This window comes from Alnus glutinosa, chromosome 7, assembly GCF_958979055.1.
Source record: "Alnus glutinosa chromosome 7, dhAlnGlut1.1, whole genome shotgun sequence".
Classification (NCBI taxonomy): domain Eukaryota; kingdom Viridiplantae; phylum Streptophyta; class Magnoliopsida; order Fagales; family Betulaceae; genus Alnus; species Alnus glutinosa.
Window position 1 is genome coordinate 23,072,985 of NC_084892.1, and position 25,737 is coordinate 23,098,721.

The following is a 25,737-nucleotide window of genomic DNA, read 5'->3' on the forward strand; positions in this document are numbered from 1 at the left end:
TGACGAAATGTGACGGCTACGTGGGGCGTATCCCAGAATTATGTGTCCGATTGATAGCAACATTAAAAATTGGTCTTTTTATAAGACCGATTCATCCGAACAGTTTTCGGACGTAGCCGGCTCGGAATAGTCTCAAATTATTTTTAAATTAAAAAAGATGATTGTGAGATATTTATGGAATTTATTTGGTCAAATAAAAATTAGGTTGTTTAATCACTTATCTAGTCAGATAGAGCATTCTTAGTAGCCTCATCAAAATAGTTTTTTAGTTATTTTGATGAGTCAATTTGATGAAAACATTAAAAAATTATTCCCACCAGCCTCACTATTTTAATCAAAAAGTTTTGATGAGTGAAATTACTCACCAATTCTAATGAGTACTCAATCACTAATTTTGTTTCACATTTCTCTCTCATATGATCAGCACTTTTTTTTTTTTCCTTTTTTTCTCTCATTTTCTTTTCTCATCTCCATTCTTTGTAAAAAAATTAAAAAATATTAAATAGAGAAAGAATAAAAAAATATGAAAAAATATTATTTAAATGGAATAGTGATAATAAATTGTTAAAATTGTGAGGCTGTTGGGAGAATTTTAAAAAAGTGGCTCACCAGAATAGAGAAAAAGTTATTTTTAACTACTTTGGTAAGTAAAATTTGATGAGGCTATTAGGAATGCTAAGTGGTCTCTCGATTTTCACAATCACCTACTCGAATTCTCTTAAATTCAGACAGATAATTTAAAAAGAGCTTTATCTAACATAGCCCCTTCTAGATAAAAACTTTCTTTACATTTTCTGCCTGAATTACCAACAAGCAATTCCAACAGTAAATTATTGGGATTCTAATCCAATTTTTAGATCCAGTGAATGATAGACATTCCATATTATTTAAAATTTTAAAGGAAAAAAGTTCACATATTTCTCAAAAACTAATACCCAAATAACAATGTTTTCTCAAAACTATTAAAAATTGACAATGTTCTCAATAACAAAAATATCCTAAATAAAATAAATACTAAAAGAAACATAAAAACTAAGGGTGGCCAAATTTAAAATTAAAAAAATAAAAAGATTTGTTTTAAAAAATCATTTTTTGAATTTATATGAGTATTTTTGTCTAATTGAAAAATATGTAAGGTTATTTTTGTATTTTTGCTAGCATTGGGGGCATTAAAAAATTTTTGATAGTTTATAAGAAACATTATTTCAATTAAAAATTTTGAGGAGAAATTATCAATTGAATAATAGTTTTGAGAGGTAAGTAGACTTTTTCCAATTTTTAAATAATTAAAATAGATCAAGTATTAGAAACCATTATTTTATATTATTTTTATTCTCTAAAATAGCTAATTTTTAAAATCATCGTTAATTTTAAAATAAATTACTATTAAATTATAATGATATTATAATTTCAAAATTACGTCATATCTGGCATCACTCTACGGACTACAGTAAAATTGGAAAAGTCTGGTTCATGATAAAGTTGACTGATCTTATTTGTATCCGTAGGTTTGGTTAATAAGGTTTGAATCCAACGGTGACAGGCCACATGGCTAAAGCCTGACCTCTTATTCAAAAAGGAACGTGCATATTCACAAAAGTCATAATTTTTTTTTAAAAAAAAAAAATTAAAAAAGGAATATTTTTCATCTAATATAATAATTCTGTAAATCTCACGTTATCTGATTCATTCCTTGCGTCACGAGATAATAGGGTCGGCTCTATAGTATAGGCAGATTTTTTTTTTTTTTTTTTCAGCTGTCTAAAGTATTCAGTTTAATAAAGTCCTCGATTAATAAATATTAATGAAGACTTATTTCATAAAAGAAATATCTAAAACCTTCACTATCATTAATATTGAAAAAAGTATACATAACCCCCTTAAACTACCAAATCATTGTCAATGTATCCCCCAAACTACTAATTGTGTCAATTTCTCCCCTTAAACTACCAGAAAATGTCAATGTCCCCCTAATGACAAAAATGCCCTTCATAAAATTATTAAAATAAAATAAAAACTAAAAACAATTATTAAAAAAATATAAAATAACAAAAAATTATTCCAAAAAAAAAAATTAAAAATTAAAACTGTTTTTTATTATTTTTTTTAAATAATAATTTTAAGTTTTTTTTTTTTAAAAAAAAATTGTTCTTTTTTCTTTTTTTTTAATTAAATAAAAACTGGTTTTCTTTTCATTTGTTTTATTTTTTAAAAAATAAATAAATAAATTTCAGTTTTTTTTTTTGTTTTTCGTTTTTTTTTTAAAAAAAAAATGTTCTTTTTCGTTTTTTAATTTAATAAAAACTGTTTTTTTTTCATTTTTTTTTAAAAAAATAAAAATAAATTTTAATTATATTTTGTTTCTTTGTTTTTTTTCTTTAAAAAAATTTGTTATTTTTCGTTTTTTAATTTAATAAAAACTGGTTTTTCTTTTTTCTTTTTTTCATTTGTTTTTCTTTTTTTTTTAAAAAAAAATTCTGTTATTTTTTGTTTACTTTTTTAAAAAAAAAATTAAAAAATTTGTTCTTTTTTTAAATATTTTTTTTTTCATTTTTTATTTAATTTAATTTAATTATTTTTTATTTAATTTTTTTAGTTTTAGTTTTAATTTTTTTGAATTTATGAGGTCATTTTTGCCTTATTAAAAAAAAAAAAGGGTTATTTTTGTCTTTTTGTTGGTCTTAATAGGGACATTGACATTTTCTGGTAGTTTAAGGGGGGAGATTGACACAATTGGTAGTTTAGGGGGTACATTGACAATTGAATGGTAGTTTGAGGGGGTTATGTGTACTTTTCCCATTAATATTCTTTAATAAAGATATCAAATTATGATAAAAAAAAAATAAAAATTCAAAAAAGACATTACTATCATTTTATTTTCTTAAAAACTTAAATTTTCAACATCTCATTCTTTGGATGGCGACACACAAGAGGTTGTCTTGGCATTGAAAATGGGATTATGAATAATTTTGGGAGTCTTATTATGTATGCAAAAGAAATCCGACATGATTTTTTTTTTGTTGGGATGTCAGTCATGTTTGGAGATTGAGAAATGGAACTGCTCATTAACTTGCGAACAGGATACTTTTCAGGTTTTTTGTTTCAAAACCCAACAACCCGCAATTAACCCAAGTAAAAGCCCGAATTGTTTCTCAATTCAAACTAGCTTTGAGTTGATGATTGAGACCCACGCATAGGACAAGTTGTCTCCCGTGAGTCCCACATTTAATTAATAATTAAAATTTAAATCAAGAAAAAATTAAAAATTTAAAAAAAAAAAAAAAAAAAAAAAAAAGCAGAAGGGTTGGCAGCCACCCCTATAGGTGGCTGGGGGTGGCCTCGCGGCAACCCCCGACCCTTGGGGGGGGGGCCTCGCGGCCACCCTAAGATCCTGGGGGTGGCCACGTGTCACCCCTGACCAGCGGCCACCCCCAAAGTGGCAGCCACCCCTTTATTTTTTTTTAAAAAAAAATTTAGTAATTATGTTTTTTTTTTAAAAAAAAAATATTTATTTTTTAATTAAACAATCAATATATAATAAATTATTATTATTTAAATTATTATTCTACACAACTTTTCAAACTTCCAATTATTTCTTACAATTAAAAAATAATATTTTTCAATCTAAAAATTCAACATTCAAACACATTTTTTTTGTCTCGAAATTTGTGAAGATAATAAGAATTCAATTCTGATTTTAAAAATTCAATACCCAAACACGCCATTACTATTTCAAACGGTTAAACAAGGTTTGGGTTGACTCTGTTTTGCAAGAATTGTAGGGCTTGTTTGGCAAGCCCGGGAGCATAACAGAGTAGTGTCAGTCACTATTTACAATTTTTTTTTATTTATTTTTACATTTTTTAATAATAATTAATATTAAAACATTCTTACTTTTTCACTTTTTATATCACATCAATAATTTTTTATTATTATTCAAATAAAAAAATTCACTACGATACAAAATTTTTTCACTTTTCTATACAAATACTTTTTACTTTATATCACATCATCACTTTTTACTAATTTCAAAATTAACAACCCATTACTCTGTTCTGTACACGTATTTGCCAAACAAGCCCGTAAAATGCTGAGCAACTTATTTTAGATAATCAATAACATTTCAGTCCTTCAAAAAAAAAAAAATCTCATTCTTAAAACAAGTCATAATTTAAGAAAGTAACAAGGAAAATGGACGTCTAATAATGTATAATAATTCTATAAACCTCACGTTATCTAATTTCATTCATTGCATCACGTACGGGATATGGGCGAGAATTGGTGCATTTTTATGGGTTGAATATTCACACGACGGAAAATGTTTGGAGTCTTGTCGGAGGCTTTATGCCTTTATATAATTTCAAAGCTGTTGATGATTTAATATGATGATGTTGCCACACTGCAGAATCGGAATTTCACTATCTATGCATTTTCTGTGCACATGTTGTGCATCGAGAGTTTTCTATCATTTTCGAAATAAAAATGGCCACATGTTATGTAGCCAAAGAGACAAGCTAAGCCATTAGTTGAAGAGGAGATTATTAAAATAGGAAAAATTACAATTTAGTCTCTCAAACTGTTAACCGTTTTGCAAGTAGCCTTACGAAGTACCAACGCTTATATTCTGGCCTCCCAAACTATTAAAAAGGTTTAAAAAATGCACATTTTGTCGAAATATGCTTATAATACTCCTGCCACGTGTCATTTTTCAATTAAAAATAAAAAAAAAAATTAAATTTAAAAATAAAAAACTAAAAAAAAAATTAAATTTTATTTTAATTTTTTAAAAAAGAAATTGGGTGTTAGGGTGTGGCCTGCGAGCCACCCCCAGAGGTGGCGCTAGGGTCAGGGGTGGCCGCAAGCCCAAAAGCTACCCCCAAGGGTTGGTGGTGGCGTGCGGCCACCTCCCAACCCAAGGGTAGGGGTGGGCAAAACCGTGCAAAACCACGCGGACTCGCATGAACCGCCTCGTCCCGTCCCTATCGGTTTTCACATTGATTTTTGCCAAACTGTGCAGGGCGGGGTGGGGCACGGGTTTAGGATTTATTCAACCCTAGATCCCCGCCTCGCACCGCATAGACCTAAAACACCTAAAAATAAAATCCCCTCACCCCCTGTCCGACAACTCTGGCTGTCCTTCACGAGTTATGCGACTCATGCCTCACTTCAAATGTAATGAGTCATGCTTTTTTCATCTTTGTTGCTACTCACGCTTTGGATTCTTTAAGCAGGATTGGAGGAAGAGTGGAAGACTGGGGCTGAGATATGTTGAATGTTGAGACGGCGGCAAATTTACGAAAAGAAGACAAAAGGAAAAGAAGAGATGAAGCCTGAATAATCATTTTCGTTGATTATTGAAGGCCTTAAGGGTAAAATTGTAAAAGGTGGGAGGTTGGAAGACTCTAGAAGCCACGTGGTGGAAGAGGGTTGAAGTTTTTTTCAATGTGATTTACAGCTATTAATCACTCACTACTAACTCCAAACGGTGTGTTTTACTATTCATTTTATTTTTTATTATTATTTTTTTAAAAAAAAACTAGAAGCTTCATGCTATGAATCATTTAACCCTAATTTCCCTAAACAAAAAACAGTAAAAAGTAAAAACGCTCGCAGCCTCTATTCTTCATTCTCCTCATCTTCTTCTTCCATCTCTGTCTTTCTCGCTCCTTCACTTCTTCTTTTTTTTTGGTTATTCTAGGGCTTGCAGAATGGCGACCACGGAGAGCAAGAGCTTGATAGGCCTCGTGAATTGGATACAGAGGGCAACAAGCATGGCTGATTCATCAACGCTCGCTTCAAGACCTTCAGTTGTGACTCTGGGATTGCGTCCTCGTCCATAGGTTGGTTTTTCTCTATTTGTTATAATTTCTCTACGATTTATTTGGTTCTTGAGAAAATTGAGGAAACGAGAAATTCGGTGATTTGTTTGGCTTTAGTTTGAATCCGCCCCACCCCGCCCCACCCGCACCCCCCACCTTGCATCACCCTGGCCCGCACGTACCCGCCTCTCACGGTTCCACTCTGTAACATGCGGTTCACGGGTTGAGAATTCTCAACCCGCAGGGATGTGGGGCGGGGGCAAAAAGGACAAAAATCAGCCCCGCCCCGCCCTGTGCACACCCCTACCCAAGGGTGTTAGCCACCTCCTAAACACCTATTTTCTTTTTCTTTTTCTTTAAAAAAATAGAAAATAGAAAATTTAGTTTTAAAATTTTTATTTTTATTTTTACAATTTTTATTTTTACAATTTTTTCTAATTGAAAAATGACATGTGGCAGTGATAATATAGAAATATTTTGACAAAATGAGACTTTTTGAAACTTTTGGTAGTTTGGGGACCAGAGTCCAAGCGTTGGTAGTTCGTAGGATTACTTGCAAAACGGCTAGCAGTTTGGAGAGCTAAACCGTAATTTTTCCATTTACTTGTCTTTATCATTAATTATTTTGATTAACAGTTGTTGAGTGATAAAAGTGATAAGATACACAAAAAATAGAGCCTCTAAAAAACAAGCCCCTACTAGTGCCGTTCTTGTTTCCGGGGGGGAGGTGTTCAAGCCTCCCTCCCCGGCTCTTTGCTTCCCCTTAGCCTTTTTGGGCTAAGGTGGTTTTGTTTCCTTCCTGGTTTTTCTAGCGGAGGCTAGTGCCTTTCAGCCTTTAGGGTTGTAGAGTACTAGAGTTTTTTGTTCCTTCGGGTTTAGATCTGGTGGTAGTTGTAGTCCTCGTAGTCTATTTGGGCTATAGTGGTTGTTTGTTTCTTGTTATTTTCTTTTCTTTTGTTTTTCTGGCAGGGAAGATCAACCGTGAGGAGCCGAAGTAGGGGGCTGTCCTGACTGTGTCGACGGTGGCATTTGTCTTGGCCGAGTTTCACTTTCTTCATTTTTGAAGCCAGAACTACGCTTGTTCGCCGTCTTCTGCCTGACACCCGTCTTCTAGCCATGGTCATCGTCGCCTTTTGGATCTGCAGCCACCTGATACAACTGTTTTGAAGCTTCATGACCGGCGCATGGCCGTCACGCGTCAGGGTGTTTTCACACTTTAGGCTGCGAGTGATGGCCACTCTCCGACTCTTTTGCTGTTTGTGATGGTGTCCAGGGGTTACTGGAGATCGTTTGCTGCAAGGATTCTTCCGGTGGCGGCGAGTATTCTACATGCGCCGTCGCCGGTGGCAGCGCATGTGCTTCACACGCCGTCTCCAATGATAGTTTTCCTCTGGATGGCAACGCTATTTGGTTTTTTCCTGTGTGTTTATGGCAGTTTGCTCTATGGGTAGATTATTATAGTCTATGCTTTTAGCCCAAAATGTGTGACCGACTCCTATTTTAAGTAAAGTTTTATGTCAATACAGCGACATCATTTTGGTTGGCTAGGATTTATTTGTAGCAACTGTCTGTATTGCTGAGTTTATTTGGCTCAGTGTGAGTATACACCTTTGTGTTGGTGTCTTATGTACACCTATACAGTGGTTTGATGTACAATTTTTATTGACTAATGAAAATTTGCCTTTCATCCTAAAAAAAGATACACAAAAAATAGTTTACTTTTATCACATTTCTTCGAAATGCTATATAAATTCATTGGGTTGGTGAATAAAATAAACAAGAATTAATTATCTCAATCCAGTTATTATTTTGCTCTCGAGAAATTAGGAAGGTAACACCATGACTATCTGGGTCATGGCCATGAGGTGATATCGGATTCTTCTGGCTTTTCCTTCATTGCTTCGATCCCTTCCAATGCCTCCACAACTTCTTCCATGGAAGGTCGGCTTTTAGGATTAGACGCTATGCACTTTAGAGTTAGTTGCGCTACCTGCAACGCAGCCTGGGATGAATATTGGCCCTTCATCCGCACATCCATGAAGGCTTTCACCTCTCCCTCGCTACAAAGAAATGGCTTCCACCAATCCACCAGATATTCCTTTCCCTTGGGCCTTTTTGGATCAAACCCCCGTAGGCCTGTTAGCATTTCGAGCAGCACTACACCAAAGCCATACACAATACTGTTCTCGCACAAACAACCTGTTGAAGAATATATAGTGCAATGCAAGGCATAAAAATGGATTCGGCTCGGGTTCAATTCAGTGCCAAGACTGACTTCATTTATGTGATTAAATAGCGGACTTAATTTCAAATACAAATTAAGCTTGGGTTCAATTTCAGTTGAACGTGTTGGATTTGGGAGTAATCCATGCCAAACCCTTGAATATGCTTCCCATAAAAGACTATTAAATTTCTAGCATTTGTTTAGAGATATCATTACCTTTTTCAAGGTATTCCGGAGCAGCATACCCACGATCCATGTGCACCGTGCTGTGAAACCCCAATTTTGCCCACCCAAATTTTGAGACTTTTGCATTGTAGTTCTGTGGGAGTATAAAAAGACAAGTACAAACAACAGAGATTATTATATTGTTGAAATATGTATGTAATATGGGTATTGGGTGATAAGCATATATACTAATTACCATATGATAGAAAACGTTCACCAAGTTTTGCTACAAACAAGATTCGATGTATTTTGTGTGCGATGGATATTAAACAAAAATTTAAGTAATATATTACTAGGAGTAAAAATGCAGGCAAATAATAACCGTTATTCGATATCCGCTCATGCGGCGATGCAATTAACAAAAATAATTATTCGCATAGGCGGATAACAGTTTTAGTATATGCAAGTGAGGTTAATAATCACGCGGATAACGATTTTAGTGTATGCATGTGCAATTAATAACCACATCCGCATTCCATTTATATATTATATATATTTAATTAAATTCACTAAAACGAAATCGTTTTGAATTTGGTAAGTTTAGGACTTTTAGGTTATGTTAGGTTTTTTTCACTATCATCTTATCATCTTAAAATCATGCCTCACTACATTTTTTATTTTTTTTTCTTTAGATAATCCAAATCCCGATTACTCTATGAAACAATGACCCTTTTATGGCTGATAATCGTGAATTGCATAATAAGTAAAATCTTAATTTACTTAAGCTTATATATAGTAATAACTGCATTATTTAATCTTGCATATAGATTTAAATAGTAATTCAAAACGCTCATTACTTCATCTGCGAATAGCGAATAATAATCGCATTTAATAACCACGCGGATGCGGATAGTAATCGCATGATGTGGATGCGGATACCTAAAAGTGATAAAAATATTGTGTCTGCGGATGTGGATATCACTAATAATTGCATCCACATTTTCACCTTATTTGATTGTTCACTAACTAAAAGGCAAGTGTGTGCTTAATTATATTCCAACCCCAAATTACTATAGTTGAAACAACATGTTTGCATATCTTCTCTAATGTACTTTAAAAAAATAAATAAATTAAAATTAAAAGGAAACAAAAAAGGAATTTGAAATAATTAATGAGATACCACCGATCGTTTCAACATATATATATAGCAGCTAGGTTTCTTATCTAGTTTTGAGTTCCTAGCTATGTTACCAGCAACAAATTAGAGCATTAAACTAAAACTAGAAGTAGAAAAGAAGATGTGTGATAAAGAGAAACAAACCTTATCAAGAAGTATACATGAGGCTTTAAAACAACTGTATGTGACATTGTTTTCTAAATTGTGTAAGAAAGCCAGGCCACGAGCTGCTCCAATGGCTATTTTCAGTAGTATGTCCCAGGAAAGTGGTTCAGGATTCACTGCCCAACCAAAAAGGTCATGCATTTAATTAGTTAATTAATTAACACAATAATCCTATTAAGCACAGTTCTATTTTCTCAATTTTCTCAAATATATTCATATATACTTCGAAAAAGATGATTCTCCAAGCTTCCCCTCTGCACGTACTCGTACACAAGGAGCAGCTGTTCATCCTCCCAACAGTATCCCAAAAGCCTGGCCAAGTTGGGATGATAAAGCCTTCCTAAAAAATTTACTTCTGACTGCACAATCAAATGAAATTAAGGGAAGAACATATTACTCTCTAAATAGTGATATTCGGAATTAAGTCTATAAATAAAGAAAACTGGTTAAACACAATTCGAAGTCATTTGCTATTACAAGACCATGTAAATTGGCATGTTAATGCATTAGATTTCATGTCGACCCAATAACAAAGTGACAATTGACAAGTATAGAGAACATAAAATCCCAAATGGTATTATTTAATGTAGTGGTTAAGTTCACAAAAAGGCATCAAGTTGGTCATCTGGCTTCTTGTTGGTGGCTACGTACGTCACGGGGTCGAATCCTGAAATGGGAGATGCTTGGAATTATGTTACATTGTTGGCCACGTATTTATTATTGACTCACGCAGTGGGACTGGATCAAGCTATGTGTAACGACACACTCCTAACGATACAATATTATTCGCTTTTGGCTTTTTCTAAACAGACTTTTCAGGAAGTCACTCATCCTGATATTACTCTCGCATAAGCATGCTTAACTGCGAAATTTTGATAATTTTATGATCATCACGACTTTAAAACGCGTTGTTTCAATAAGGGTGCAAATATACATAAAAACACATCCTTATTCTCATACCCAAACGATGTGGTACGTCACCCTATCACTCAAGAACTTCTATTTTGTCTCAAATTATACACAAATTTCAGAATGGAGTCATGGCCTATTGTTCTAGGAAATCCCTCTAATTTCGTCTCAAACTATGTACAAATTTAAGAGTCGGATTAACCCTCCTAATTCCGTCCGTGCAGGGTGTGCCTAATTCTCTTATTATTTTCTATTTCTCATCATTTTTGCTTCTGATTATAGAAGTAACAGTAGATTATAGAGTTGAAATTGATATATACCTGCCGCTCTTGGGAATCTCGCATATTGTCTGAGTACAATTCCTGGATAGCAACTGCCATTCCAGTGCCGGCCTTAGAAGGTTTGAGCGTCTTCTCATCCATCCAACCCTTGAAAACTTTCCCAGACTCTCCCTTGCCCAAAAAACGGTCGGTCTTGAAATTCTTAGTGGCAGTCTTCAACTCTGAAAAGCTGAATATTTTCAAGTTGGGCGTCTCCAAGATTTTCGCATCACCACCAGCTCCCTCTGAACTACTTGATGCCACTAAGAAATGGAAAAACAACATGATCAAATATTGTACGTAACTTGCAGAAGTCAAGAAAGAAGAAATGGAAAAACTCCAAGATTGAAAGAATATGTGAAAATCTGGAAGACTTTGGAGTAGCACTTGTACCAGCTGGAGTGACTAGTAACGGGGTGGCAAGATGATCAGGTTCACGAGAGAGAGATCCTAAGGAAAGGCCCATCTTGGTCAACACCCTGTATCAGAAACATAACACAAAAGAAAGTGATCCCTATCCTCTATAAATGTATACATCCACGGCTAAAACGGCACTTAACATCAGCAATATTAGTTTTGTTCTTTCATTCATTCTCAATCAACTTCCTTCTCTTCCACAAATAGTTCAATTCGTAAGGGTCCAGCTCGATCAACAAACCTTTATCTTTTGTGTGTGTGTATTGCATGCCGTCTCACTTAAAGGTTCTTTTGGGATTAGGAACGAAAAAACACTGTCATGAGAGAGAGAGAGAGAGAGAGAGAGAGAGAGAGAGAGAGACCTGGGTTTTGGATTGAAGGAAGCCCCGAGAATCCAAGCCGTAAACCGCGTCGTTGATTTTGTGATATGCAATATAATTAAGCAGATCGTCTCGGAAGTAGCAAATATATATATGATTGGTTCACTCTGTTAAACCTCTCTAGTGTCTGCAAACTTCATGCATAGTCATAATCTTACGTAATTGGTTCTTAATTTGACTCAAAGTCAAATGAAAGACTTTGAATTATTCACTCCGAGTCCTGAGGGACCCACCGGGGAGGTGAGGCCAACGCGGATTGCTTTTCATAGAAAAGGATGCCGAAGAAAAGCATTGGCCACGAAAAGAACTAATTCCTAAAATGGAAAGATTAGCTGGGTGGGGAGTACCTTGCAAGCTAAGCCACAAGGCAGAAAAGCAACCTCGTTGCTTCGTGGGAATTAAAGTGGGTGAGAAAATTTGTGTGAAAGAGAGACTGCGGACCAATCAGGAGCCGAAAACGCATAAATGTCTCTATCACTAAGTTCCTTTTCTTTTCTTTTCTTTTTTGTTTTTGTTTTATTTTTTGTTCTTTGCAGAGTCAAAAGAAAAAAATTCGTTCTTTGGTTTCTGGAAATTGTAGGGGGATTTAATTATTAATTCAACGATTTGAATTTCGACCAACCACAGTACTGTACGCATCTAATAGTACAATGTACAATTCATCAATAGTACAATGTATAATATAACCAATTATTGGAGCATTTTGTTTGGATGAAGTGACAAAGAACGGCATCGTTCCAGCAATGCAAAAGGAATGGAGATTTTTCACATTTTTTAGCATAAGTTTTTAAAATATTAATTATTATTTTAAAATTAAAATTCTTAATTTTTACCATTATATCGATTTTACACCATTAAATTTTTCCGTTGATCGAACAGATTTTGTTAAACAAACAACAATTTATAGGGCTTAAATCCCGCCTTACATTGCAACTGAATGGTCAACTATCTTTCAAACAAGAATATTTTGTTCAAAATTTATCTATGCTTAAACATTTTAGGTCAAGGAAAAGCTGTTCAAGAATCTTGACTTTTGAAAATAGGATTTGAGTTTTCAATTGATTGACTTCTTGTTTAAGTTGTCTATTGTTTAGGGCCGTGAGATTTTTATAGGAATTATTAAAAAAAATATTAATATATGATCTTGTACGTACTAAATTAGAGTTTGAATCCAAGGGCCTTAGCTTGCATAGCTCTTGTTTATCTATGCATATGAGGTTTCGTATGTTTAGCTGAACGAATTCTCACAGATTTACTCTAAGCTGCTTAGTTCTGCTTTTGAATTCCGAATTCTGATATGACAGTCTATTGTCAATAGGTTGTTGCACCTTCGTCAAGGTAAAAAATACACGTGGCCACTTGTTTCTCAAATGCAACCTGCCACGTGTCATCAAGACACGTGGCTAGTTGGCCGCGTGGCTACAGTAATCGCTACTGTAGACGCGCGGCGAATTGCAGCATTTTTTGTAGTGTTTACCAACTTAAATTAATTCTAGGAGGACCTTCCTTCACTCTGGCTTGAATTCAAATCAAGCTAAGGGCTAGTCTGTTTTAAATGAAAGCATTCCGAATATATTTTACTTTTGTGCTTCTTGCTTAACATTTGAGCCTTTGAAGCTATTATCGTTACCTATCTATACTTGCTTTTAACCTCAGAATCTGTTTTGGTCCATTTACCTAAATGAATTGGATCAAATCCTTGACTCATTCAACCATATGTCCAATTTATTAAGTAAATTGGTTTTTTTCCCCTCAAATAGCCCATCAATCAGGTGTTTTTATATCCAAAAATAAAATATATAAGTAGAAATTATATTGTACTGGTATATATTTAGTGTTTTTATTTTATCTAATTATAATAAATGTTTTATCATCAACTGACCAAATCGGTGACTGAACCAGTTGGACCGATGAACCTCAATGTCTTTATATAAAGACATAAATTTCTAACAAATTGAGTTGTAGAAAAATTCTTTCAATCCGGTATCTAAAAATACCATATATCTCTTAACATATGAGAAGTCCTTGGCACAATGTTTTATTAGGGTTTAGTGCTCGGTTGTTAAACCGCGATCAATATTCCACAAAATACATTTCAGTGCCACAATTTTTAAAATCATTTTATAAACTCCTATCAATAAATTAGATAAAACTTTAGCAAATAATTCATATACCGCACTAAACCCTTAACGAGTTTTGAAGTGTTTGATGGCTATAAATACTTCACAAAATACATTTCAGTGCCACAATATTTCAAAATCACTTTATAAACTTCTATCAATAAATTAGATAAAACTTTAACAAATAATCCATATATTGCACTGTAGTGTAGAGTGGTTTTTTTTCCCCTAACTTTGGTTAATGCCAAAGATTTGTCTTTTTGTACGTTTAAGATGATTTTCTACTATTGAATTATATGTATTGATTTGTAATATGAAATATGATGGTTTGTGGAATAATATATAGAATGAAATATGATTGAGATGAAGGAATTGTGACTTGTAATGAGCTTTTCAACTATACAATGTTGTGTTATAAGGACGAATGTTAAATTGCGCTATCATCCACTACTTTGAGATGAAAAGAAGAAATTGGAGTTTTTAATGCGTTCCTGGATTGAGTTAAGATGGCGAAGAAATATGTTGAAATGATGAAATTAGTTCAAGCAACTGAAGAATCAATTCAATCATCATATTCGATAAATTTTTTAAATGATTTGGAAGCATCTGAAAGAAAAATAGAAATCTTTGGCACTAACCAAAGTTAGGAGAAAAAATAACACTCTTTGCAATATATGAATTTTTTGTTAAAGTTCTATCTAATTTATTGATAGGAGTTTATAAAGTGATTTTGAAACATTGTGGCACTAAAATGTATTTTATAGAGTATTTATAGCCATCAAAAACTTCAAAGCTCGTTTAGGGTTTAGTATTAAACCGTGACCAATATTCCATAAACTACATTTCAGTGCCACAATGTTTCAAAATCACTTTATAAACTTCTATCAATAAATTAGATAAAACTGTACAAATAATTCATATACTGCATTGTACAATAATCTTTTTTCCCCCAACTTTGGTTAGTGCCAAAGATTTTTCTTTTTGTATTAGATGACTTTCTACTATTGAATTATATGTATTGATTTGTAATATGAGATAGGATGGTTTGTGAAAGAATTTATAGAATGAAATATGAGATGAAAGAATTGTGACTTGTAATGAGCTTTTCAACTATATAATGTCGTGTTATCAGGATGAAGGTCAAATTGAGATCTCATCCACTACTTTAGGATGAGAAGAAGAAATTGAAGTTTCTAATGCGTTTTTGGGATCGAATTGAAATGGCGAAGAAAAATGTTGAATTGATGAAATTAGTTCAAGCAACTGAAGAATCGATTCAATCATCAAATTCGATCCATTTTTTGAATGATATGGAAAGCTTTTGAAACAAAAAGAGAAAAATCTTTGGCACTAACCAACGTTGGGAGAAAAAAGACCCCTTTGCAGTGCGGTATATGATTGTTTGTTGGGATTTTATCTAATTTATTGATAGGGGTTTATAAAGCAATTTTAAAACATTGTAGCATTGAAATGTATTTTGTGGTGTATTTATAGCTGTCAAACACTTTAAAGCTCATTTAGGGTTTAGGCCTCGGTTGTTAAACCGCCTCAGTTCATTTTTTTTCTGTCTCTTTGGACGGAAACCAAGTGTCAAAAAAAAAAACTTTAGAAAAAAGCTTACTTAAAAACGGTGGGTATTTTTTGCCAGAATAAGATACATTGGGGGGTCGATTGTCACTTTTTGAACATTTGATGCCAAAATACAAAAGGGTTGAGAATTTGTGAGGGCAAAGTGTATTTAGTTTTTTATTTTTTTCCTTTTCTCAAATTTATAAGAATATTTTTGTCTTATTGAAAAAATTTAAGGTCGTTTTTGTCTTTTTGTCGGTCTTGGATGGATCTTGACAATTTTTGATAGTTTGAGATGACATTGTAATAATTCAAAGTTTGGGAAGAAATATTACCAATTAAGTAGTATTTTAAGGGGGTACATAGATTTTTCTAAAAAAAAAAATCAATATTTTTCTAAGCTTATCTATTGTACTATAACTTCTTAGTCCGTATAATATTAATTTTTTAATGAGACATTTTAAAAATGTTATTATTATTATTTTTTTTGGGGGGGGTGCGGGGGTTAGAAAAATAGATAATTAAGGTGCTAATGAAGAGACCTACAAACCCATAGAGAGACATCACAATTCCGTATGGGAAAAAAAAAATTTATTTGTGGAGACAGAAAAAAATATATTCAAAATTCCTACCAAGATAACTGGAAATTCAAAGAAATAAAAATCCTAACAAACCTAAAAAAGATAAAATCCCAACAAAAATTACTTGTTTTTCAAGACGTTGCTATAAGTTCCATCCATATATATGTTTTGATCGCCAACTAGATCTAGCTAGTTGCATTTTATTGAAATTGAGAGATTAACACAAGTGAATTTAACTTCTTTTTGTGTGTATTTCATGAGTAACTCTCATCAACTATCACTATTCTCAGTGAAGTCTTAAAAGTAATTCATCTAATTGCTTAGATCTAAAATAATAACATCCACGCAGCCAAAGATTTTGAGACATTAAGCAGATGTTGCCACTTCGTATCAAAAGATTTTTGTTCTTTTTTCCTATTTTAAGACAAAAATCGGAATTTTTTTAAATTCAGTTTATTAAACAAACGTGTATCCAAAATCAATGTAAAAATCACATGCATTTTAATTCCCAAATGTATTCTAAATAGAACATGTGATTCTCATGTGCATTTTTAAAAATCTACTGCATCTCATTTACATTTTAGACACAAGTCAGTTTGATAGGCTGGTTTGAAAAAAATTCCTGCAATTCAAGTTAGAGGAAAACTTTTTCCTCCAGTTCTTTCTTACTGCAGTGAGGCAAAAATAGAAATTGTCATTTTCCTTTTGGACCATCAAATAAATATCAAATATGAGTTATTCTTTCCAATATTCCTAATAATTGAAACTGAAGAGGCAGAAAAGGCGACAATATGATTGCTTGGCCAGTGCCTACAATAAACAAATAAAATACAGGGTTTTCGCCCACCTCTGTGTTTGATTTGCTTTTGTTAGTCAGACTTACTCGTTAGACTTAACACCACACCGGTGCTAAGAGTAGCGGCTACAAAAGCAAGAGATGCCTCAGTTGAAATATGGAATCCTGTAGAAAGAATTGCAAAATTGTTAATTTTGGAATTGAAATATAAGCGGTTACGTGTAAGGCAAGGTAATAGCATTAGTAAACACTCACCAAAAAAATCCAGGATCATCTTGCTCCCAATAAAGCCCAATACGACACCGATGGATGGCTGATATAAAAGCAAAGGAGGAATGTGGATTTCTATTAATGCAAATTGAGGGGGATATTAAACTACACAAAGATATTGAAAATGATATTTAACACCAAAACCTAGCACAGTACATGAGAAAATGTTGTTATTAGTGTTAATCTCATGCAAACTGTTTGATGGAATGCCCCAAACACCAAGTGCTTGAAGAAATAACATAAAAAATTCAAGCTGGCTCATCCTTCATATGGGTGGCATTCGTGGACGACACTACTAGCATTCTCTATAAGAAAACCCTAGACATCATAGATAGTCTTCAATATGTAAATCTTACTCGATTGTATTGCATTTGCAAGTCAGGCTCAAGTAGGACAGCAGGAAATGAAACTCCTAATAATGATCCTAGCCATTCTTTGTGTATAAATAGTTGAACAATCTATTCCCGAACCAATCAAAGCATATTAGTCTACTTCGCAAATACAGATTAAAAATCTATTGGGTCTTCATTAAAAATTTTATTGCAGAAAATTAAAAATTTCAAGGACAAAATCAGAATTTTTTAAAATCTAGAGACCAAATTAAAAATCCACTTCTTATTTCAGTTTAAAAAAAAAAAAAAATAGTTTCACCTTTGTTTTAATGTTACCTCACCCATGTTTCCTTGCCCTGTTCAATTGCCTTACGAAAAATGAGTACATGCTTCAAGGAAATCATTGTGTTCTTACTCTTAGATAATAATGGAGAGAAATATTATAGCAGAAAATTCATTATTTTCACTTCAGAAATTCTGCCCTGGAAAAGAAAACAGTGTATTTATGACATCGTTACTTTGTCTTACAAGATACATAGAGCATTAATGCCACCAGCTTGAAAGAAGCAGCAATCTTAGCACCAAAAAGAAACGGGAAACAATATAATGACAATAAAGAACCATCAAATGAGCATACTACACGACTTTAATTTTTAGTTCTCTTATTGTCTTCCACATCACTAAGGATGGAGGTTATAAAATCTGAAGACTTGTGTTAATGCTTTGTACTGCCTTACCAAATATTGGTTTAAGGCTCTTGTATTTATAGAGAAGTAATCACAAAGAACTAGGAGATTACAATGTGATAAGAGAAGAGACTAAGAGTTCTAATCTAAGTGTTACACTTGTGAAGTAAATGTGAACTATAAGTTATCTAGTATTTGAATTTGAACAACTAATCTTATCACTAGACTAACTAATCTTATCTTTAGAGTTATCATTATCTTGAGAACAATCGTTTGAACGTGTATCTAGATTAGGGCTAGATATGTCTTTAACAGAGCTGGATGATGATTTATAAGTAACCAAGCTCTCATTAGACAGTACTCCTTCTAGGATGGGCTTGGGACTTACGTTTATAGGTCTCACCTTCCCCACTCCTCAAATTAACCTTGACAAAAGGGGGGGGGGGGGGGGGGGGGGACTTTAATTCCAAGGTGAATCCCACATCCCTAAAAGTGAAGAAGATGGATGATGGTTTATAAATGTTATCCTGGGAATCAAAGTACTCCTTTTGAGGAGGGCTTAAGACATATGCTTATAGAGCTCATCCTACCCTCCTCTCCTCAAATCATCCTTAGCCAAAAAAAAAGAAAAAAAAGAACTAGTCTTGTCCCAAGTTGGTGAATATGTGAAAAAGAGTATGTATAAATTCAGGTAGTGCAAACAAACTTTTACCTGTAAATACTCCAAGTCTGACATGCCTTCAGAAATGAGGGTGTAAAGTGACCTCAAACCTACAGCGTGAGAAAATATGGCCAACTAGTTACGTTTAATAGGAATTCAATTACCTTAAGCAAATAGATACCAAAATGACCTTCAACCAATACTAGAGAGAAATGTTAGGTCATTTAATTAGCTTATGATATGAATGCATGATATTTCCCCCATAGTTTAACTCCAACTTGCAATCCAAAACTTGTACAACAGTAGAAGAAACATGACTCTAAAATGACGGTTTTACATCAATAATGCAGACTGAAACTGCAGATCAAAATGTCATAGTCAAGAAGTAAACAGGCTGCCACCATTTTGTAGCCAGAGCTACTGCATTTATTATCGTCACAAGTGTCAAAGGCCAAACACTTGTTCTCATGGTATAGTAAGAAAAGGAAAAAACACAAGAACAAATCACAACCAATTTGGACATACATCAACTTAATTTACTAGCAGTTCCAGAGACATAAATAGCACCTGCGAGGACTACCAAAAGTGACAAGAATTACCTAAGATGGCGAAGAGATTAGAAGTAAAAACTATGAAAGGATCCCGTGTAACACCAAAAACTGCAGGTATTGAATCAACCTAAAGAAAACAAAGCAGTTATCAAGATTCCCGTAAGAACATAAACTAGTAAAGGCCAAAGTGTAAAAACCATATAATATGTCTCACACCGTCACACGATTGAGGGATGGGAAAACATACTGCGAATACAATGTCACTGAGCTCAATAACGGCTACCGTGAGAAGTAAAGGTGTGGCCTGCCCAAAATGTTTGACCCCTGTTAGAAATAGAGTACAAATTAATTTATCTCAGTAAATGCTTCAATTTTATGAGAGACAAAAATGCCACATGCTGATCCAGACAAAAGTTTTAGCCCTTTTATGCAGCTCTGTTACACATCTTTGTGTTTGATACACCGACTATGATGCAATAATATTACAATAGACTAGACTAAAATTTTAAACTTTTAACAAGATCATCAACAACCTACCTTCCACACACCATCCTGAGTTGTTATAAACCGGTTGCCATCATAACTAGCTGCAACAAACGAAAGATGGAGAGATTTTAGAACAGAAAGATCAGTGAGAGCGGAGTGAATCAGCTCTAATTATGCAACCAAATACCAGCTCCATTCCAAATCTATCAAGAAACTTCTTTATCATACCAATACTGCAATCATATACAAAGATGGAACACATACCAATTGACTACCAATGCTATCGCTCACACTAAAAGGTGTCCTAGAAACAGGAAAGAAGCAACCATGTTCACTTCTAAAATTGGGTGTTCACTCTCTACCATATACTACAGAAAATTTAGTGGAGCACAATTTGTTAGAGGAAATAATATATACATAAGTTTTAAGAGTATAAACTCAAGTCAAAGAGTCTTATCCAATCATTTTTCCTATGTATACGCTAAAAATTAAATGATGGAGATGTCAAAAGAATCTATAAGAAAAGCTACAATCTAGGTTTAAATTTTTACTGAACATGAGTTTGAGCTAGGCATGGCTTTGACTCAGCCTCAAAGAATTACCATATTCCAATAGAGTACTGGCCTTAGGAAGCATACATAAAACCAACTAGCAATACTCCAACTAAGAAATAAGTACAGCATAAGATTACATGTGACAGGGATAAATCTTTGGCATGTCTTCACCACAAAGTTGTCGGATAAGTCAGTGTCGTCTTCTTCACCGGAAAACAGCTATTAAAAGATAACAAAATTATTAGCTACTTGTCATTTAATCCAGAAGAATCAGCATAAAAGACCACAAGCAGAGACAAAATTTCTCAGGTATAAGAACAACAAGGGACTGTCATAAAATGACACATCCAAACACCTAAAAAATCAGAATTTCTAATTCGGCTCTTCACATTCTCCTTTTTAATTTTTCTTGTTCCCTCCCGTTTGATTGGCAAGTAGTTGAAGGTGTTTTTTCGAGCTCAATTATTTTTCTGGTTTCTAACGCAGATGTTAAACCACACCCACATGAAACATTGGTCAACAATTGCCGGTTAATAATGCGATAATTTGCAGAAAGTTGCCTCATGCATACTTATCACAAGATAAAATACACAGTAGATTTGCTGGCCTTAGTATAGGAACAATTCTGCTCCACATACTTCACCTTCTTCCCTCCTTTTATAGTAGTGACCTGTACTAAACTCAGATTTGCAAGGGACTGAATGACCAGGACTTATCAGCACGAACTTCTAAGTACTTAGAATTCGTTATTCCCTTCAAACCAAATAAGGAAAAAGAAGATTCTGGTTTTACAATATGATTCCAACAGAAACAGCATTGATACTGAGCATATTCTTAATCAGTTCTTTAGACTCATCATATTAACTCTAATTATAAAAGGTGGAATCCACTAACAAAAAAAACTAATCACTTTCAATACTCTTTTGTGTGTGTGTGGGTGGAGGGGGGGAGTGTTGGGGTATTTGAAAGTTCACCTTAAATGACGAGTACAGGAGTATTGCAGCCAGTAGCAGGTTTACTGCCTCAAACCTCTAAAACAATACAACAAAATTTCTTAGAATGAGCATGTAAAGAAAGGCTGGTTAAAACACAACAACACGCATGCAAGCTTGTGCAGACAACATGCACACCTAGATATTTACCTGAAGGGTGACCGTTCCAAGTAGGATCAGAGTCAAACGAAAGACGACTGCGCCAGCAATACCGTATGAAAGTACCCGATTCTATACATCCAGAAAATAAAAGCTTCTCATTACCAGCAATTAACATGCTATGGATTTGTTAACATAAAACGATAAAACAAATTTTATATAATTTAAATTTGGGACCCATGGTTTATGGCTATATAGTATTCAATATTCATTATATGGAGAGAAGGTTAAAGCATCACCTGATACATAATGGGCACTTTGAAATACTTGAAAACCAGAACAAAGACAAACAGGTTGTCCACTGACAAACTTTGCTCTAATATATACCTGCAAATGGTCCACGATGGTCATTGGGAAGGGAAAAATCCAAAAGTAACTAATTAACTCAGTTCAAGCAAGCAGAAGCAGAAGACAGTTTTTTTAAAAAAATAAATAAATGAACCAAGGTGTCAGCAAAAACAACTTTCAGTTATGAATTGTAAGCTCATGCATGACAACTTTATATGTCAATCCATGCCTCTGTCCATCTTCCCCTCCTCTGCTTTGTTATAAGACATTCCTCATTAGGATGGGCAAGATGCAGTACTGTCCCTAGTTCAGATTCTTGTAGTTTGACTACTTCCCTATCGGTATAATCCAACCAAGAACCACAGGAAGGGAGGGGGAGATTTCAATGGAGCAAACCAAAAGAGAGCTCATATTGATAGCAAATATTTCATCCAAGATGCTTATCATTTCAGGTATATGAATTTTACAAGCTGCATATGCTCTTCTCATTTATGTTCCAACAGCAATTAAAAGTAATAATATGGAGAAATTTGAAATACAATCCTTGAACCTTCATATTTAATTTTTTTTTTTTTTTTCAGGATTGACAAAACTTCTTAGTGCAGCACAAACTACAAACAATAGTCTCAGATAACAAATATCACCAAGTCAAAGATTCATTGTTTATTGTTTGAACGGGAACTGTTTTTGCCAAAGCAGAACTGTAGTGGGGAAAGAAATTTTAAGCATGTGAATCATCATAATGCTAGTGCACACTATGATAGCTCTGGAAGAATAGATTTTAGCTTTGACAACATCAATTCCTTAGTTCGAGTCACCCACTGTGACCGTAGCTCAAGCACAGATTTTAGCTTCATTAACTCTATTGTGAACTATCTAACTGTTGTTGAAAAGCATCTACAACTCAAAATTCAGCATACCCAGCAAAAAACTCTGATGCCTTGCCAACTCCATCTTTCAAACCTAAACCAATGCCAAATGCCACTGCAGTGCACACCTATACAATTTAATGACTAAAATGAAACTGCTCCAAATAATGACAGAATCAATATAATCAAGTGCACAAATCAAAGACAGCTCAGAGGGTGCTCACCCACAAGGCAACAGTTTTAACAGAGGAGACGTAAGTTTCATGCCCCTGAGTTTTTTCTAGATTACTGACTGAAGTGGGGGTGTTAGAGGAGTCAGTGTGGATAATGTCATCGTATGACTGAGAACTGATTCCCTTGCTATCTGCAGATTTATTCCACCAGTGCCTTAAATTCAATTAAACTAGAGCAACACAATGTTGAAATATCATGCAGATGAGCGACACAAATTTCAAACGCTTGCAATTATCAGAAATTCCTTAGCAAACATAATATATGGTAGGATTGGGAACTCCCGCAATTGGGCAGTACATTGTGAGAAAACCAATATGGGACCTACTGCCCAAATAAATATTGGTTTGCCCGGACACCTACTCGGGCAGGTGGGTTTCATGTGGGTTCTCTCACCAGGAGATCCTTATCCTATATGGTAATTCTGAACAAATTTAATCATTGAGGCCATTGTAAAGCTGTTAGACTTGGGTACATTAAAATCAAATTTGGAAACTATCCTCACATCTTAAAAGGCAACGATAAGAGAAAATACAATAGTGCTTATTTGTAAATTCCCTTAAATTCATAGCATCATCAGAGTGTACAGGAGTGTGCACGTACGCTACTACAAATCTACGCCGGTAAATTCAACTTAATCGTGAGCCAGGGTATAAGTACTCGAGTAATTTAAAGCTAGCAACTTCATAGCAAATGAGATAACACATAGAAAGATCATGATTCATGCACACCAGTTTATTTCTTGGAATCCAACTAACAGAAATTTAAGGTTCATTGCAATTCATCCCCCTGCTCGGTCGACGAAATTGCGATGAAATATATATTGCTATAAACAGACTTGCACACACAAAATTCACCTGAGGTAGATAAGTGATCTTCCTGCTCGGTTCCTCTGGAGCAGGCAATTGGAAAATACTCAGCTCCACGACTATGAACAACTGCCAATTCAAAATCAGAGGGATACAATAAGTGAGACATATGTGATTCAATACATTTATACACGGAGAGAGAGAGAGAGAGAGAGAGAGAGAGAGACCTGTGCGAAAACCTATAATATGATGGTGCGCAAGTTGAAGGCGAGTCCAATTCGGCGCCGGCGAGAGCCTAGGCATGCCGGGGTGGATGACTGAAGCTAATCCCATGGTTGAGCTCTGAAGGGATTAGGATTTTGGTGCGGAATTCAAAACAGGAGAGGGGGAATTAAGAACGTGTTTGGTATAACCTTATCCTTTGAATCTTTAATCCACTTGAAGGGTCTCCTTTCACGACAGAATTCACGCTTACGTGTTTTTGGTTTTTTTTTTTTTACTAGGCTTACGTGCTGCGGAAAAAAATTACATAACTTATGCCGTAGTTTTTTCAATAATCGAAATTTAATTTTAAGGCTTTGTTTGGTTTGGTATAAAATATTTTTTGAAAAATGTTTTGACATTTTTAAGTGTTTGGTAAGGGCGAAAATAATGATCAATGAAAATTATTTTTAGTTTGATTGTAAAAACCTCTTTAATTTTTTGAAAACGATTTACGCTTTTAAAAACTGTAAATTGTTTTCTGAATTTAAACTCTTCATTTTTGTACGCACGTTTGTAAAAATTTGCCACCACCGGACATTGGAGTTTGTTGGTAACCCGACTCTACCGCTGAAGATCCCCAAATTTTGGTATTCTGATGGAATCCGACAGCACTGGCTGGAGTTCGACTACCAGATTCCGGCCAAACTGTTCGGAATCTTACCAATACGTCCGTAATTTGGCTAGTATAGTCGGATTTTAGCCAAATTATGCCAAATTCCGGCCGTACTGGTTAGATTCCAACCAGTTTGGCCAAAATCTGGTTCGTCGGAATCTGGCGGCGGTTGCTGGATTCCGTTTTATGTCGTTGGTATTTTTTTTGTATGAACTAAACACCAAAAAATATTTTCAGGAAAATCATTTTTCGAAAAAATAATTTCGTTGAAAATATTTTACGATAGAAAACATTTTACATCGAAATAAACGAAGCAATGTTTTATAAAAAATAGAGAAAATGAAGTTCGATCTTAACCATTGAAAAAATTACAACACTTATGCTATAGTTTTCTTTTCTTTTTGGTTTTCGCTAGAGGGACATTTGGCAGCATTGCTACTTGCTGATTGGTTGATGACCCCAAATAGTTTTACTTCGAGGATGGGGATTAGGTGCAACGAGGCACCACACGTTACCTGTAACCCTACTCGGCAAGTGTTTAGAAATTGAGTGATGCTACATGTCACTTCATGTTCTCTCTATATTCTCTTAAAATTGATGTAACATTTAAAATTATTATTTAATTTGTGATAAATTACTCTTAAATTTTAATTTAATTGTGATTTTAAAAATCACATTAATTTTGAAGAGACACAATAGAACACTGGGCCATATTTAGAATTACTATCGAAGGGTCGGGCTCATTTTGTTCGAATTATTGAGTACTTTATTGCACAAAACAGGGGTGTGTTTGGCAAAACATTCTCAATTTTTGTTTTTTTAGAATAATAATAAGAATTAATTGATGCGATATAAATGTGTTAAAATTTAATTTAATTGCAATTCTAAAAATCATATTAATTTTGAAGAGACACAGTAAAGCATTAGGTCATATTTAGAATTACTATGGACGGTTGGGCACTATTTGTTCGAATTAATGAATTATTTAGTATTTTACTGCACAAAACCTTGGGTGTGTTTGGCAAAGAATTCTTATTTATTGTTTTTTTTATTAATAATAAAAATTAATTGATGTTATATAAATGTGAAGAGAGTTTTTTATTTTTTGTGAGATATTTGACAGAAACAAATCCCTATAGTTGTGTATGTGAATTGTGATATTCTTTTGTTAGAGTGATTAGCTCTAGTAATAAGATCCAAATATTTATTTATTTTTATTTTTTTAAAAAAGACAGTGTCTCCTTTTAATGAGGTGGCAACATCTCGTGCCTTAGATATCTTTCAAAAGATCCTATCCGTTAAACGGATCGTATTCTTGCTTTCCAGTATC

At 34.0% G+C, this 25,737-nt stretch overlaps 2 protein-coding genes across 2 annotated transcripts; both read right to left on the bottom strand.

Annotated features, from left to right (window-relative positions):
- Positions 1-7,671: 7,671 nt before the first annotated feature.
- LOC133873334 (probable serine/threonine-protein kinase PIX13) lies at positions 7,672-11,463 on the bottom strand. Its single transcript, XM_062311053.1, has 6 exons — positions 11,173-11,463; positions 10,780-11,042; positions 9,774-9,909; positions 9,530-9,666; positions 8,260-8,362; positions 7,672-8,018 (listed from the first exon to the last, which is right to left on the bottom strand). The coding sequence occupies exons 1-6, from the start codon at positions 11,243-11,245 to the stop codon at positions 7,672-7,674; spliced, it is 1,059 nt and encodes a 352-aa protein (XP_062167037.1). The 5' UTR covers positions 11,246-11,463.
- A 5,057-nt stretch (positions 11,464-16,520) lies between these two features.
- On the bottom strand, positions 16,521-23,966 carry LOC133874342 (thylakoid membrane protein TERC, chloroplastic). The gene is made up of 14 exons (XM_062312238.1): positions 23,758-23,966; positions 23,579-23,659; positions 22,715-22,854; positions 22,542-22,618; positions 21,573-21,660; positions 21,325-21,405; positions 21,157-21,213; positions 20,320-20,401; positions 19,680-19,729; positions 19,390-19,446; positions 19,191-19,269; positions 18,643-18,701; positions 16,898-16,955; positions 16,521-16,807 (listed from the first exon to the last, which is right to left on the bottom strand). The coding sequence occupies exons 1-14, from the start codon at positions 23,861-23,863 to the stop codon at positions 16,716-16,718; spliced, it is 1,107 nt and encodes a 368-aa protein (XP_062168222.1). The 5' UTR covers positions 23,864-23,966; the 3' UTR covers positions 16,521-16,715.
- Positions 23,967-25,737: the final 1,771 nt, after the last annotated feature.